The sequence below is a fragment of the Peromyscus californicus genome, unplaced genomic scaffold, assembly GCF_007827085.1.
Source record: "Peromyscus californicus insignis strain IS unplaced genomic scaffold, ASM782708v3 Scaffold_13__1_contigs__length_99412109, whole genome shotgun sequence".
NCBI classification, from domain to species: domain Eukaryota; kingdom Metazoa; phylum Chordata; class Mammalia; order Rodentia; family Cricetidae; genus Peromyscus; species Peromyscus californicus.
Genome location: NW_026294424.1, coordinates 81,070,480 through 81,086,491, shown reverse-complemented (window position 1 = coordinate 81,086,491; position 16,012 = coordinate 81,070,480). Strand labels below are relative to the sequence as shown.

Below are 16,012 nucleotides of genomic sequence, written 5' to 3'. Positions count from 1 at the left end.
AACATGCTGCGTGGAAGAATTCTTTTAATATATACTAACGTGTTCTGTAATTAGTAATTATTTGATAGGGGATACTCAAGAGGACGTCTTATCTATTCATATATCTCATGATTCTATTTTACAAGCTTAGGTATTGTATGTCCCCCAGGGACCACTTTTCCTCATGGTACAAGGTTAGGTTTATGGAAGGGTTACTTTTATTAAAGTACCACAATAGATGGCACAGTAATCACTCTGATGACAACAACAGATACTTCGTAATGCTGCCCAGCTCTTTATTTTCATTTTGTATAATGCTTGGGAAGGGATTGTTTCTTAAGCCTTTAAAGATCATTTATCCCAAATTCTCACAGGGCTTTGGACTGTCTCATCCTTGCTGCCAAGCAGAAATTAATCTTTGCCACCAGCTCAGAAAATCGTCAGTGGCATTTGGGGCAGCAGCAGTGGTTAGGGAGATATTGGCACTAGGTGTTATATTTGCTTGTATTGGGGGAGGAGGTGGAGTGAGAGGGGGATTGGTTGGAGGTCTGGGTTGTGCAGGTGGATATGGACCAAAGGGAGGAGGAAGGGGTGGTCTACCAAATCCAGGACCAAAGGGAGGAGGAGGTGGTCCACCAAATCCAGGACCAAAGGGAGGAGGAGGTGGTCCACCAAATCCTGGACCAAAGGGAGGAGGAGGTGGTCCACCAAATCCTGGACCAAAGGGAGGAGGAGGTGGTCCACCAAATCCTGGACCAAAGGGACGGCGAGGAGGAGGTGGTGGTCCTCTAGGATCATGTCGTCCTCTGGGGCCTCTGTGACACTCACCAGACTGTGGGAGAAAGGAAATAAACAATTTTAAACTAGATGTTTCAGACAATCATCAGCACATACACTTTCTGGGGTGGGTAGAATTTTAAGATGACCCCCTACAAGTCTCACTCTCCAAAGATATTTGCTGGCCTGATTTTATCAGATATGCTCTCCTAAAGCAAGTTCTGTAATGCTGGAGGCAGAAGAAGCTAGAGATTTCATGCTGCAGCAGATGGTCTGTTGATTTATAATAAAGGTTCTCTGTACTGGGAAGAAACACATGACAACTAGGCTATACTAGATCAGAGTGGCCTCTGGCTCATGGCCAGCAAGAAAGCAGAGATTCATCTCATGGACATTTTCTAGTGTCCGTCAGTATCCATATTTACCCTGGCCTCAATACACACATGTAAGAGTTAGAGGCTAGGATCTAAGAGAGAATAAATAGTATTTGTTTTCCTGAGCATGGGTTACTGTGTTTTCTACATTTTCTAGTTCCATCCATTTTTTTTTCTGAAATTTTCATACTTTTTTCCTTTAAAGTTGGGAAATAAGCTTTAAGGGTGAATGTTGGGAAAATAATAGAACAAAGAAGAAGGAATAATACTGAAACAAAAGGGTCCAGTGTGGGGAAGGGAGAACAGGGACCTGGGTAAGGGGAAAATCCACCCAAATGGAATATGAACATCACACATGGAAACCTGTTTATTTTATGCTAATTAAAAATATTAGTGAAAAAGTCGAGGCCATGCAATACTGCAGTAAAGGGACAGAATTCCATGAACTGTGAAAAGGATAACCTTGAGATGAAGAGTGGAGCATACCTTCAGGGTTCCTCCTCTGCCTTGTGTGGCACTTGAGAAGAGAACACAACTAAACCAAGTATAGACTACACTATGGTAAACAGGGTTTTTAAAGTCCTAATTTGTGGTTATTTATTATACAACAAAAGAGAACTGTTACATGTTTCTTAGCAAAATTTGAAAGTCAATCAAAAAAATGTTTCCCTCTTTGTTCTGAACATACAGGTCCTTGATGAAAGCTTAGATGGTATTGAAGGGAAAGAAAATACTATGAGCAAAATCTTAAGCTTGGCTGTTAGTAGACCCAGTCACTGAAATCAATCCCAAAATGAAGTAGTTGCCCTCTAGGATTGGGAAATGTCTGTCTCATTCAGAATCTTAGGGTTGTTCTAGGTTTTAATTTGAATAAAATGCAAACCACGTTATAGAGTTTGTACTTTTCACCATATCTTGGAGTAGCAGCATTAGGAGGTACGGATATGTTTAAAGTAACTTTATAGAATGGGTAGCTACAATACAAAGTAGTTAAAAAAAAAAGGCCAAAGGGAAATCTAGTAGTCTCTGTAGTGTAAAGGCTCTGGTTGGAGTCCTGCCTCTGCCATATACAGACTGTGTAGCTCTGCAGCTTGTTCGAAACAAATCTTTTTCCACCTTTGGAAAATGATCTTCATATATATTTCCACATCCTGGAGTCTGGTTTTTTTGTCAGGTTAGTTGTGAAATATTGTTAGTCATGCCTAAGGCCCTTTTCATAACATAAAGTAATTTTCTGTGAGCAATTTTATATAGCAATTAAATAGAATGCCTAGGCAGTCCTTGCCTTGGGTACAATACTTGTTGAATAGTCAGTGCTATTAATTGTTATGCTAACATCCAGTTTAGCAGTTTATGTTTTCATAAGGTATAACATGAAACATAAAAACAGCTGAAAAGTATTGTAGGGAAGAAATGCGGTAGGAAGTTGGAGTACTTAGTTTTTGATAGATGAAAGTTTAAGAATTGTTTCCCTGACAAGGCCGCCTTTGAAATGAGGTCAGAAGACTATAAAACACAAAGGGCCGTGCCAACGAGAGGGAACGTATGTGCTCCTAGTCCCACGCTGTTGATTCTTAGTCAAGCTTGCTTGGAGCTGATGGTTGGCTAGGATACAGATTCATTCACTTATTTGTTGAGCTCTTTCTCTAATTTGTTCATCTGACACATTGCCTTCACTGATGTTAAATTTTAGGTGTACCCTAAAAAACTGTCCCCTTAAGTTCAATTTCATGGACAACGGTAGAAGACGCCATAGGCAATGTATGGCAGAGATTTATGGTCTTCAAAACTGACTTGTAACCCTCAAGTTTTTCGGTCTGCCCTCTCCAGTTTTATAGAGGCTTGTACTATTCCATGTGGACACCAACTTTCTTTTTCTTAGTTTTCTATCTCATCCCACGCCCCCATATTTACCTGCAGATTCAGTACCTCTTACTTCACCCAGAGATTGCAGCAGGTATAAATGAACTTCCTCTCCGGTCTAGGCTATGCAGCCTTTAAAGTCACTAATGATGTCAGAGAACAACTTTTCCATTGTTTTCTCAGGGACTCGGTCATTTTTCTTTTACTTACTGTAACTGTATGTTCCTCCATTTACTTAGCACATTTCATTTAGAAAATGACCACCACCTATGTCCAATCACCCAATACTATATCACAGCTTTGTACCTGTCCCCTGAATTCTGTTTATCCAGTTCTCAACGTCTCTCATCTCCCCTGCCTCTTTATTTGTATCATTATAATGACATTTTCATTTGAACTCATCATTCTACTTTTTGCTTCTCCCTTAACTAAAGTGTGCAGAGGTTAAAAACATTCTGCAGAAAATGCACATTGCCTCATGTCATTCCCTATCTCAAAAAGCTTGTGCTAAATTTTCAACATGGCTGGCTTTTACTGTTACCTCTTTATTTCATTGCAACTCGATACTAAAGGGCAGCCAGATTTGGTAATTTCACTCTTTGTGTCCCCTCATGTTTCTGTTTAGCTCTTGCCCTCAACATGGCAGTATAGCTCTTTTATTGATATTATTAACGCTGTATACTATATTAAGACACATCTTGGGATCAGTGCTTTCTCTGTGTTTTGCAGCTCATTGGCATTAGATACAGACAGTAGATATGCGGGGTTCCATTTCACAGGCTGACCACCCTGGGAGCAAGTTCAGGATTTCACTTTTAACTGCCAAGGAACAAATTTTAAGTGTGGGGAAATAATTCACATTATTTTCATAGTTGATGAGACTAAAGAATTAGCTGAAAATTCCTGTTTTTTCCTTAGGACATCCTGATACTGATCTGACTATTATGTAATGACAAACTTTCTTGGACATATATATCATTTTCTTAATGTTTAATCCACTCACAGTGATTAGCTCCAGTCTCATTAGTAGCTTAAGTTAGTGAATTTAAAAATGATGAAAAGGATTGTCCTAGGAAGAAAATCCTGTTAAGGGGTCTGTAGTGGGGGATAATCTCTTTCATTTATTGTGTAAGAACAACATAGCTAAGGGGTTGGGAATTAAGCTCAGTGGTAGAGCGCTTGTCTAGCAAGCACAAGGCCCTGGGTTCGGTCCCCAGCTCCAGAAAAAAAATAAAATAAAAAAAACATAAAAAAGGATAATATAGCTAAAACACAGATCCCTTGGATATAAGCTTATAGCTTAATCTGATTAATAATAAACCCTTTGTCACATTATCATTGAGGGTTAAATGAGTTAATATATACAAACAATGGAAAATTACATGTAATAAATACTCAAGAGATGATTGGCCATTTCTCTGCTCTTATGAAAAGACTATACCTTCTTACTTGAAGGCAGCAATTATTAATCATCCTGAGTCTCATGGACTGTCATGGAAAGACTTATCCAACGTGTACTGTTGCACTGAACTGCTTGTAGGATTAGAATGCTCACCAAATTCATTTTATAAGAAAAGATTGTTTAAATAATCCAAACATGACTGTTTAAAATAGTAGCTAATTTTCCTCCTGTATTCTGAGGACATAAATATGTTGAAAATCAGCTTTAAGAGCAGGCCAAGAAGAGCTACCTGTGCAGTTGATGGAGTATGGGAACATAAGGGATTTATCTGTGTATAAAATCTCTATAAGGTTATAGATCTGAGCATCCTATATGGCAGCTTTATTTGGCTACTAAATTAAACCAGAATTTCAAAGTAGAAGTTAAAGTACTAGAGTGGTATTTCATCAGCAATTTGCAGCTTCTATGTATTAGGAAAGGCAAATAAATAATATGAAAAAGTCTGAAGTAAAAGTTAACAAGAGAATATGAAGATGTGTGGTAGGGATTAAAGGTACTTACCAGGAAACATCCTCCAAGAATCCAAAGGCCCAAGACTAAATAAAGTGGTTTCATCTTTGGTGTCTCCTGAAAGTAAGCACAATGGCTGATTAGCATTCATTTAAAAACAAAATGGTACTATTTGAGACTTGTCTCAACACATAGTGAGTGTATGTGTAGTGCAGTGTATCTTGAAATAATTTTCCTGCCCTTACCTTAGACTCAGTATTAGTAGGGTAGTATGGTCAGCTGATAACATTTGACTGTATAATGAGGGAGCTAGTTTTTACATTTGACTTGTGAGCTGATGGCTGGAGAGAATGCCAGATATTTGTCCATGAAGACTCTGAGCAACAGAAGCTTTCCAAAGCAAAGTTTTTGACTTAAAAGTAATTATTCTGAAATGGACATTTTTCACTTATACATTTTGTTTTTTCTTAAAAATAGCCATTCTATATTCACATTTTTTATAAACTTATGTTTGAGATATTACCACTTTAATTTTGTCATATTTAATTTTTTATTTCACCTAATAGATAAGGAAGAACTCTTCCTGTTAGATACACCAAAGATCACAGCATCACTGAATATAGTGACTAGTTTTAACACTATGCTAAGTCATCTTAGTCCTTAATGAATGTTCTCAAATCTGCTCTCTAACATCCAACCATGTTCCATCAATAACTAGGACAGAAGAAAATATCATTCTTTAGCTCTATTTTCTTTTCAGTGTCTTTTTTTTTTTTTGAGACAGGATTTCTCTGTGTAGCTTTGGAGCCTTTCCTGGAACTCACTCTGTAGCCCAGGCTGGCCTTGAACTCACAGAGATCCTCTTGCCTCTGCCTCCTGAGTGCTGGGATTAAAGTCATGTGCCATCACTGCCTGGCTCTTTTCAGTGTCTTAAAGTTTGTGATAAATTTCCGGAGTCAGAGTCTGGCGCCTTAGACCACTCGGCCATCGAGACCATGATTGAAAAAAGCACAGGGACAAATAGCCAAACTAGTGGAAACACAAGCACTGTAATCCAGTGCTGAGGATCCCCCATGGAACTGGACTAGCCCCTCTGGGTAAGTGAGACAGTTGTTTAGCTTGAACTGTTTAGGGGGCCCCCAGGCAGTGAGACCGGGACCTGCCCTCAGTGCATGAACCGGCTTTTTGGGACCTAGTGCCTAGGCTGAGACACTTTGCTCAGCCTTGATGCAGGGAGGAGGGGATTGGACCTGCCTCAACTCAATCTACCTGGCTGGGCTGACTCCCCAGGGGAGACCTTGCCTTGGAGGAGGTGGAAATCGGGGGTGGATTGGGGGTGAAGGTGGGGCAGGGTGGGGGAAGGACAGGGGAATCCATGGTTGATACATAAAATGAGTAGAAAATCTCTTAATAAAAAGAAAAGGCAAAATAAAATAAAAATAAAATAAAATAAAAAAATAAATCCAACTTTTCATAAAAAACAAAAAATTTCCAGAGTCAGTTTGCCTGAGTTCTTCCTTCATATCACTGCACACAGTGACTTGTCAACTCCACAGTCAACTATGTTAATAGTGTAAATGTGGCGACCAAACAATGCAAACCTTAAAGAATCTTAGGAACAGTTTATTTTTTTACTAGATATTATGAGCAAATGTAACCTATTGTTTTTTTCTAAGACATATATCATGTGACGCTTAAAAAAACAAGAAAAATGGTAAATATATATGTTAGAATAATTCTATTTCCGAGTACACCCGAGAGTAGCCCATCAACCATGAATGTTAAAGAACCCTAGGGTACAAGGAGGAGAAAGGGAATTGTGGACTTTGGTGAACTCACTGTCCCCAGTGTTCCACAAGAATACTTTCCTGTTACTTGCATAATTTTTCAAAACAGGATACATTTTATGACTTATGATTTCTTGGAGGCGCTTATTCTTGCATTGACAAAACAGGAATATCCTATAAACAGCTCGTTAAGATGCTATCTTGAAAAGCCGGGCAAAATTTAATGTCAAGTTAAAGGGCTTCGTATTTCCAGGTACCTACCTTGGAGAAGCTTCTTAGCTGATTAGTCTGCTGGCGGGAGGACTCAGTTATTTCTGAGTGGAGGAAGATGAAGGACAAAGGCCCAGCACTCTCAGCTCTTATATATGTTGTAGTCTAATTTCATTGGCAATAAAAGACACACAAGTAGGAAGAAGAAACAACTTCTTGGTTGATGCTTTGCAGACAGGAAGCATCCTTGCCAATTTGGCCATGTGTTTCTGCATGTTCTTTTCATTTCCAAATCCACTCAGTTTGTCAGTGTGTGAAGCTTCTTCAGGAAGCTGTATAGTGAGTCAAAATGTGCTTTTATTTCAGGACCAAAAAGTGGGATCTGTGGTGCACACTCTTATTTCAAGAAGAAGAAATGAATTATTTGTTCTGATTGTTTTTACAGATCATCTTTTATTATATATCAATCTTGTTGTATTTACTATTTAACCTTAAAAATAAATGTTATATGGGAGGTACAAATATTTAAAAAATGAATTCTCATGTGATCTTAAGAGACTATTTAGGAAAAAAGATGAGGATAAGAATTAAAAATCATTATTGAATAGCTGTTGCTAAATAAAACACACACACACACACACACACACACACACACACACGCCTGGTGGTGGTGGTGGTGGCGGCGGCGGCGGCGGCGGCGGCGGCGGCGGTGGCGCACGCCTTTAATCCCAGCACTTGGGAGGCAGAGGCAGGCGGATCTCTGTGAGTTCAAGGCCAGCCTGGTCTACAGAGTGAGTTCCAAGAGAAGCACAAAGCTACACAGAGAAACCCTGTCTCGAAAAACCAAAACACACACACACACACACACACACACACACACACACACACACACATTCTAGCAATATCAGAAATTATAAAACGTTCTAGTATTGGTTTGCAAACCTTCGTTCTTATCTGTTACTGAGCAACCACAGGCCTAACACCACTGAGGATGATTCTGTGCCAGAGTTAACACCGAAATCACCTTTCCTCTGACAACTCAGTATGTTTCAGGATCAATACCTCTTTCTCTTTTGATGTTAACAGAGTTATCAGCCAAGTGTTTTAAGTCAGGTGTGCTGTACATTGTAATGGATCATTGCTTCTAAAGAAAAAAGGATTGACTCTGTCAAGGCAGATGATTTCTGATAGAGCTGTGAGTAGAAAAGTATTAGGGCAGCACAAACAAACAGAAGCACATGCCTACCAAGACACAACAATCACTCAAGCTCGTCTTCAGTTAATTCATGGCTTTCAAAGATTGTACCTAGCATTTTCTAAAAGAATACTTTCACAGAGGAAATCCAAGGGACAGTAGAATCCTGTTATTGCTAGGACAGAGACTTACGTAGCAGGTGGGAGTATTTTCCTAATATAATTAAATTAGCAGACGTAAAGCCAGCAATACAGTGACATTTCATATTTGATATCTTTTGCCCTGTGGAATGATACTTATTTCTGCTGAAATGCAGGAGCAAAAACTATTATTTTTGATGAGGAAAGTATACAAATGTGATTGTTTCAGATTGTTCATAAGTATGAATTGCTTCCCTAAGTATTTATAATGCTTTAGAGGTTACAGAATGCTTTAAAAAATTCTGTGGAAGGATTGAAAGATGCCAGCGACTGGGTTGCGAAGTTCTGGCATTAACAGATGTGGTTATCATTATCAGATGATAGAGCTTGCAGGTTGGAGACAACTTACCCCTCTGACTTCTGGAGCAGAGCTGCTGCCAGATTCCCACATTGAAAAATTCAAACCACTTTTCGAGTTAGCTACAAATTTAGCCTGGAGTTTCCAAGCAGCCAAAGTTAAGAGGACAGTGAAGGCAGATAAAAACCCATACTATCCACAAAGCATAATCATAGTAACTGCCTATCTTTCCTTCCTATGGAAAGCTATAAGACAAATCCTCATTTATGTTAAGCCAGGAAGCAGATTATTTTATATCAAGAAGGAAACTGGTCTTTGAGTATAACCTTGGCGTTCAAAGCTTAAGAATATAAACAAGTATACAATTTCCCTTTAATCCTGCTATATAAAGCAAACAAGCTCACTCCTCCTTCTAGGTCTCTCTTGGGTAGTATTCCTGGGTTTATCTTACTTTTTTGTTTAAATTTTTTAAAAATTTATTTTTTAAAAAAAGTTTTGTTTTCATTTTATATACCAATCCCAGTTTCCCTCCCTCCCCTTCTCCTGTGCCTCTACCTTACCCAATCCCATCCTCCATCCATTCCTCAGAGAGGGTAAGGCTTCCCATGGCTAAACAAAGTCTGACATACTAAGTTGAGGCAGGACCAATCACCCCTGCTCCACCATGTCAAGGCTGAACAAGGTATCCCACCATATGGAATGTGTTCCAAAAAGCCATTTCAGGCACCTAGGATAAGTCCTGGTCCCACTGCCAGGGCCTCTCCAAACAGATCTAGTCACATAACTTACCCACATTCTGAGGGCCTAGTTCAGTCCCATTCATGTTCCCCAGCTGACAGGCCAGAGTCCATGAGCTCCTACCAGCTTGGGTCAGCTGTCTCTGTGGTTTTCTCCATCATGATGGAATCAACCTACCTCAAGACCCACAAATACTACTATTGGACATATACCCGAAAGATGCTCAATCATACCACAAGGTCACTTGCTCAACCATGTTCATAACAGCATTATTTGTAATAGCCAGAACCTGGAAACAACTTAGATGCCCCTCAACCAAAGGAAGGATAAGGAAAATATGGTACATTTACACAATGGAATATTACTCAGTTGTAAAATACAATGAAATCATGAAATTTGTAGGCAAATGGATGGAACTTGAAGGAATCATCCTGAGTGAGGTAACCCAAACCCAGAAAGACAAACACAGTATGTCCTCACTCTTAAATGGATATTAGAGGCAAAGCAAAGGTGGTTGATATATTGTGCACCCCAATAAACTTATCTGGGGGTCAGAGAACAGAACAGCCATAATATTAAACATAGAGGTTAGGCAGTGGTAGCACACGCCTTTAATCCTAGCATTCCAGAGGCAGAGATTTGTCTGGATCTCTGTGAGTTCAAGGCCACACTGGAAACAGCCAGGTGTGATAACAAGAGCCTTTAATCCCAGGAAGTGATGGCAGGAAGCAGAAAGGTATAAAAGGCTTGAAAACCAGGAACTATCTGGTTAAGCTTTTAGGCTTTTGAGCAGCACAGGTCAGCTGAGAGGCATCCAGTCTGAGGAGACAGGATCAGCTAAGGAATTGGCAAGGTGAGGTAGCTGTGGCTTGTTCTGCTTCTCTGATCTTTCAGCGTTCACCCCAATACCTGTCTCCAGGTTTGTTTTTATTAATAAGACCATTTAAAATTTGTGCTACACCAGAGAAGCTAGGTAAAAAGGATGACCCTAAGAGGGTCACACATGGAGGGCCCCAGGAAGGGAAAATAGTTAGGATATCCTGGGTAAACTGGGAGGTGGGACAGAAGGAAAGGGATGAGGATGGAAACAGGAGGAACTGAGAGAGCCAAATAGAGGAAGGGACAGAGAGGAAGAGCAATGAAAGAGATATCTTGGTAGAGGGAACCATTAGGGGGTTAGGGAGAAACCTGGTGCTAGGAAAATCCCCAAGAATCCACAATTATGATACCAGCTAAAATTCCTAGCAATAATGGAGAGTGTACCTGAACTTACCTTCTCCTATAATCAGATTAGTGACTACCCTAATTGTCACCATAGAACCTACATCCAGTAACTGATGGAAGCAGATGCAGTGATCCACAGCCAAGTACTAGGCTGAGCTCCTAGACTCCAGTTGAAGAGAGGGAGGAGGGATCACAGGAGCAAGTGAGGTCAATATCATGATGCTTAATATTTTTTTGAGAATTTTGTAGTGAACACTACATCTACTTCACTCCTATCCCTCTCTCTTCTATTTCTAATGCCTGTGTCCCTGCTTCCATATTCATGATCTCTTATTTATCATTGTTAGAAGTATACACATGTGTCTCTCTCTATATCCATTAATATATGTATATATTTATATGCACACATGTATATATAACCTACTGAGTCTATTTGGCTTTGTTCCTGTGTGTGTGTGTGTGTGTGTGTGTGTGTGTGTGTGTGTGTGTGTTCAGGGCACAGCCTAAGTGAGTGCTTGTCTCCAGAGGAGACTGATTCTCCCTCTCTCAGCAGCCAGTGATCGCCTGTAGCTCTTCATTTGGTGGTAGGACTAAGTAAAATTTCCCCTGACTACACAGGTGTGTAAACTGGTGGTATTATTATGCTGGCTAGAACTAAATCTTTATATATAAATGTAGCTCTCACTCCTTATCAAAAATGCTTTTCTTTTCCTTTGAAACCAATGGGGACTTTTTCAGAGATGCACAACTTGTCAAAAAACGTGAATAAGTTATCATGGAGTGCCCAATGTAAAATGATACATTTTAGTGGAATCCCAACTCACCTGCACATCCTCTCTTCTACCCCAACCTGCTCTGTCCATATCAGATTTAGTAATAACAAAGGTAGTCCACATGCCCAGATCTTCTCATCACAAAAATACAAACACTATGAAAGATCAGTCTACTATCTCCTCTCTAAAACCTAGCAGTCTTACAGAAATATTTGCCGATGATAATTACCAGATGGACTCAAAGACACACATTTAAATGAACAATCATAAATATCATCAAAGAATTCATGGAGCTTAAAGAAGACACAAAGAAACAGTTCAATGAAATCAAGAAGAAAGAACTTAAGGAGAAGAAAAGCCTGAGTGATGCCCAAGGAAATGCAATCATAAGGCTGATGGGAACGACACACCTATAATGGGGTGACAATGCCCTTAGTACACAGCACAGGTTAATAAATATAAAGCCCACTGCCAGCATGGGTTACCTGTTTTTGGAGTTTCCAGCCTTTGCAATCCCACATATACCCCCACCACTACCACCAAATGCCACAGGTTATGTTATCAAGGTTTTTGGTTACTCTTCAGAACTTGATGGTAAGATCCTACTGCTGATGACACTTAAGTCATAGAAAATGAAGACATCAAACTGGTTGTAACCTGGAATCTTTAACACTTCTGGCTAGAGAGCATAGTGCTATGCACGCTACCACAGGACAGCAATTGTAGCTGGAGAGCTTCTCTCCAGGTCCCACCAAGCCCCTGCAGTCCCACAGCCCACATATAAAATAATCACTCAGATGCTTATATTACTTATAAACTGTATGGCCGTGGCAGGCTTCTTGTTGTCTACTTTTTCTTTCTTGAATTAACCCATTTCTATTAATCTATAAGTTGCCACGTGGCTCGTGGCTTACCGGTACCTTACATCTCGCTTGTCATGGCAGCAGCTGGCAGTGTCTCTCTGCCTCAGCCTTCTTGTTCCCAGAATTCTCTTCTCTGCTTGTCCCGCCTATACTTCCTGCCTGGCCACTGGCCAATCAGCATTTTATTTATACAGAACGATAACCACATCAATCACACCTAGACATGAACCCTGAAAGCTACAAGAATGACTTGTTTGGCAAGACATGCCAACTGACACAATAGTGGCATGAGCCTTATGGGAATAACCAGCCACGTTTTGATTGGAATTAAGTCTACTCCATAAGTGCCATTAACGTGCCAAGAATCAATTGCTAAACAGGTGATAGACCCAAAGCAAGAGCCTACTACTATTTTCTGGTGGCCATGTCAGAGGAGCAGCAGATGGCGATTGAAGTTCAGGGTGTCACCCACCAAGAGGCAAATCCCCGATGGGTAAATCTCAGATAGACAAGGTCCCAAGACCACAGACTCCAGAATGTCTTTTGCTTCTATTGTGCCTTTACATGTTTGCTGCTGCCATCTTTCTATGGTATTTGGCATGGTGTGAATGCCTGTGGGGAGATTCCCACTGCCTGTAATGGAGTGTGTTTATCTCATGGAAATATCCCATTCTACTGGCATTTTTCTTGTGGATTGTAGCTAGAGATTTCTTCAGTCCCACCGGGCCCTCAGCCACTCAGACCCAAGTAAACACACAGACTTATATTACTTATAAACTATATGGCCATGGCAGGCTTCTTGCTATCTAGTTTTTATATCTTAAATTAACCCATTTCTATTAATCTATACCTTGACACATGGCTTGTGGCTTACTGGTATCTTTACATCTCACTTCTCATGGTGGCAGCGGCTGGCAGCAACTCCTGACTCAGCCTTCTACCTCCTAGAATTCTCCTCTCTCCTTATCCCACCTACACTATACTTCCTGCCTGGCTACTGGCCAGTCAGTGTTTTATTTATCAATCAATCAGATCAATACATTCACAGCATCCCCAGCAGTGGATTATTATGAAGATGATTGCCTCCAAAGCCGTACAATGACTTTATATGATAATAATGTTAGTTTAAATAGGAACTATGGGCAGTTGGTGGCTTTTAGGGCCTAGAAGGTCAGTTTGCGTTAAGGATGTGGCCTCTTGTAGATTGACCAGGCCCCAAGCTGATGACCCCACACCTTGGAGTATATAGACAGGACAAATAGTACTTGATGGGTTAAACAAACAAAAGAGGATATGAAGTTGAGTGGTAGGAAGGTGGAGGTAGATCTGGAAAATTCATGGGGAGTAATGGGTGATAAATATGATCAGAATACATTATATGACATCCTCAGAGAATCAAATATATTTCAAAAGAAACAAATCCCTTAACATATAATCATTCAATTTTCTATTTTTAGCTGGATATCATTCTTAGTTCATTTACCCTAGTAAAAATGATGCTTTGATTTGATTGTCTTTTGAAATTACCAGTCTGCCTCTGTTAGTCTCTCCAGTGTGTCAGCCTCTTTTGCTACTTATTCAGTGACCCTTGCTTGTTATAGTTTTCCTTTTCTGTTACACCCTTAAACCGTTTTATCCATAGTCTTCTGGGAGAAGTTTCTTGCATCTCTCACCCATGACTGTTTTCCTGGTGTCTTAAAGAGTCGAATCAGGGATGCTTATAGGAACATAAGTGAGTAAAATGGTCAACTTGCCAGTGGCTGTATCACTGAAAGAAATGTTTCTCCATCTCCCTTCAACCATAAACTTCCTATAGGTCTTTAGGAAAGGGTAGCACCCACTGAGCTCCTCCCTTCTCTGAGACAGAATGTTGCTAGGCACAAATTTTTTGTTGTTGAAAACAAGGGGTATTTTATTAGAGTCCAGGAGTATCAGCTTTGGGCAGCAACAGAGGGCAGCTTCACATAGCTCTTCATGGGGGCAGTGGCCGAATCTTCTGGCCCGCCCAGCCTCCCTTGCGCTGCCACAGCCCACTGTTAGGCCTCTTGCCCAGCCAGCGGTTCAGTCCTGCCTTGCCGATGAACCGCTGGTCATGATTAACATTGGAAACTCGACCTACAGTTGCAGTGTACATCTCCAGCTCCTGCATTTGCCTCTTAGAGGGCAACTGGATAATGGCTGTTCCATTCACCTTACGAAGCAGCATGCCACATGTCCCTGCAGCTCAGATATACTGGGCTCCTCCGCCAGGCTCACTTTCCACATTGTTGATGAGGGTCCCCACAGGCAATGCCCTAAGAAGGTGTGCATCCCCTTCCTGAGCAGCCACTGCCATTCTGCCTATATAGTTAAGAGTTCAGGATTGTATCTCCTGCCTTCATGTTTTCTGGGGCAATGATCCAACGTTTCCGGCTCCCCCCAGCATGACCAGAGCTACGTATGCAGACCTACATGGATCACAGCAGACTGTGACAATCTTCTCTTCAAAGGGTTCTGATTTGGATTCCTTCTGTGGCCGGAACCGTAGAAAGTCAATCATTCTATCATTTTGCTTGTGGTCCCCACCAATACCATGTACTCGGATGCGGCCTGTATGGTCTCGGCCCCCAGATTTCCTCATCTTCACTGATTTAACTGTGTACTTGGTACGACTCTTCCAGGACACAAACTTGGCATTAAGGTCCTCAGACATATGCACTGGGCGGCAAGAAGGCAGCACCAAGGCAGAGGGCCGCTGAAGAACATTGCTAAGTATCTCTGAAATATTTCTCCAATGTGATGTTCTCCCTTTCATCATCTTCCAATTTGTTTCAAGCTCTTGTCAGGAAACCTTTTCTTCCCTAAAGAATTCCCTTCTCCAGAGGTGGTAAATTCCACACACCCATATAGCACCATCAATCAGTCCCAATGCCTTTTGCCCTCTGCATGCTGGGCAGCAGGGAGCAGAGTCGGAACCTGGGCGGTAATGGCGGAGGATGCCAGGCTCAGAGAGTGCAGAGCACTAGTGAGCGTGTACAGGGCTATGGGGTGGTCCAACTTCCCTAGGCACATTTTTTATAGGTAGTCATAGTTACTGAGAGTTGAGGAATGCCACAGTCAAATAATTAAAACAATAAACTACATGAAATACACGAGCTCTTCCCTAATTGATTTAAAGTAGTTAAATATAGAGTAGTGCATTTGAAGCTGGGACACTGCAGGTAATTGGGGATGAGTTTTAGACTTTGTTTAGTTTGTTTTGAGCTGTTGTTTATGACTTCATGTTCTTTAAAAAGTCACATAAATCCTCTGAGCTTCAGTTTTCTTGTTGTTAAAATGGGAGTCACTGTTATCTTCTTCACAAGGTTGTTATGAATAGTAAATAAGATTTAATATAAGGTATTTCATCTGACTGTTTCAACTGCTAGCATCTGTCAATATGAATTTTACCTTATATAGTTGGGCTAAATATTACCACTCATATTTACAAGTTAGAAACTCTGTAGTCAGAAATAAGAGCTATTTATGTTATTGTCCTACTTGTGAGTGTTCCTTCTGAAGGACCTTGTCGTGTAATATCATGCTGCATGAGTTTCCATTGGTTTTATTGTCCTGCTATTTATATTTTCAATAACTTATATTTCCTAAAATCTTTCACACTACTTTTCTTTGCCTTCTTAGAAGTCAGTAGGTGCTTACTAGTGTGAGCAAATATCCTCTTGGTACAAGGCATGCATTAAAATTTTTGATAAACTTTGAAGTGCAAAGTAACCAACTTGCTAGGGATTTAATTAAAAGTAAGCTTTAAGAAAAGGAAAGTATATTTTAGTATTGGAGCAG

General features: G+C 40.5%; 1 protein-coding gene and 1 pseudogene across 1 annotated transcript; both read right to left on the bottom strand.

Annotated features, from left to right (window-relative positions):
- Positions 1-251: 251 nt before the first annotated feature.
- Positions 252-7,181, bottom strand: LOC128108943 (submaxillary gland androgen-regulated protein 3A-like). The gene is made up of 3 exons (XM_052735967.1): positions 6,954-7,181; positions 4,957-5,022; positions 252-811 (listed from the first exon to the last, which is right to left on the bottom strand). Exons 2-3 carry the CDS (start codon positions 5,008-5,010, stop codon positions 368-370), a joined length of 498 nt encoding a protein of 165 aa, XP_052591927.1. The 5' UTR covers positions 5,011-5,022; positions 6,954-7,181; the 3' UTR covers positions 252-367.
- A 6,943-nt stretch (positions 7,182-14,124) lies between these two features.
- LOC128108791 (39S ribosomal protein L2, mitochondrial-like) lies at positions 14,125-15,244 on the bottom strand (annotated as a pseudogene).
- Between the last annotated feature and the right edge of the window lie 768 nt (positions 15,245-16,012).

What these genes read in the sequence shown, in the direction of transcription:
- LOC128108943 (XM_052735967.1), bottom strand. Translation starts at nt 5,010, where the DNA reads ATGAAACCACTTTATTTAGTCTTGGGCCTTTGGATTCTTGGAGGATGT. An exon ending in TTCTTGGAGGATGTTTCCTG is followed by an intron (nt 812 to 4,956) that starts GTAAGTACCTTT and finishes TTTCTCCCACAG; the next exon opens with TCTGGTGAGTGTCACAGAGG.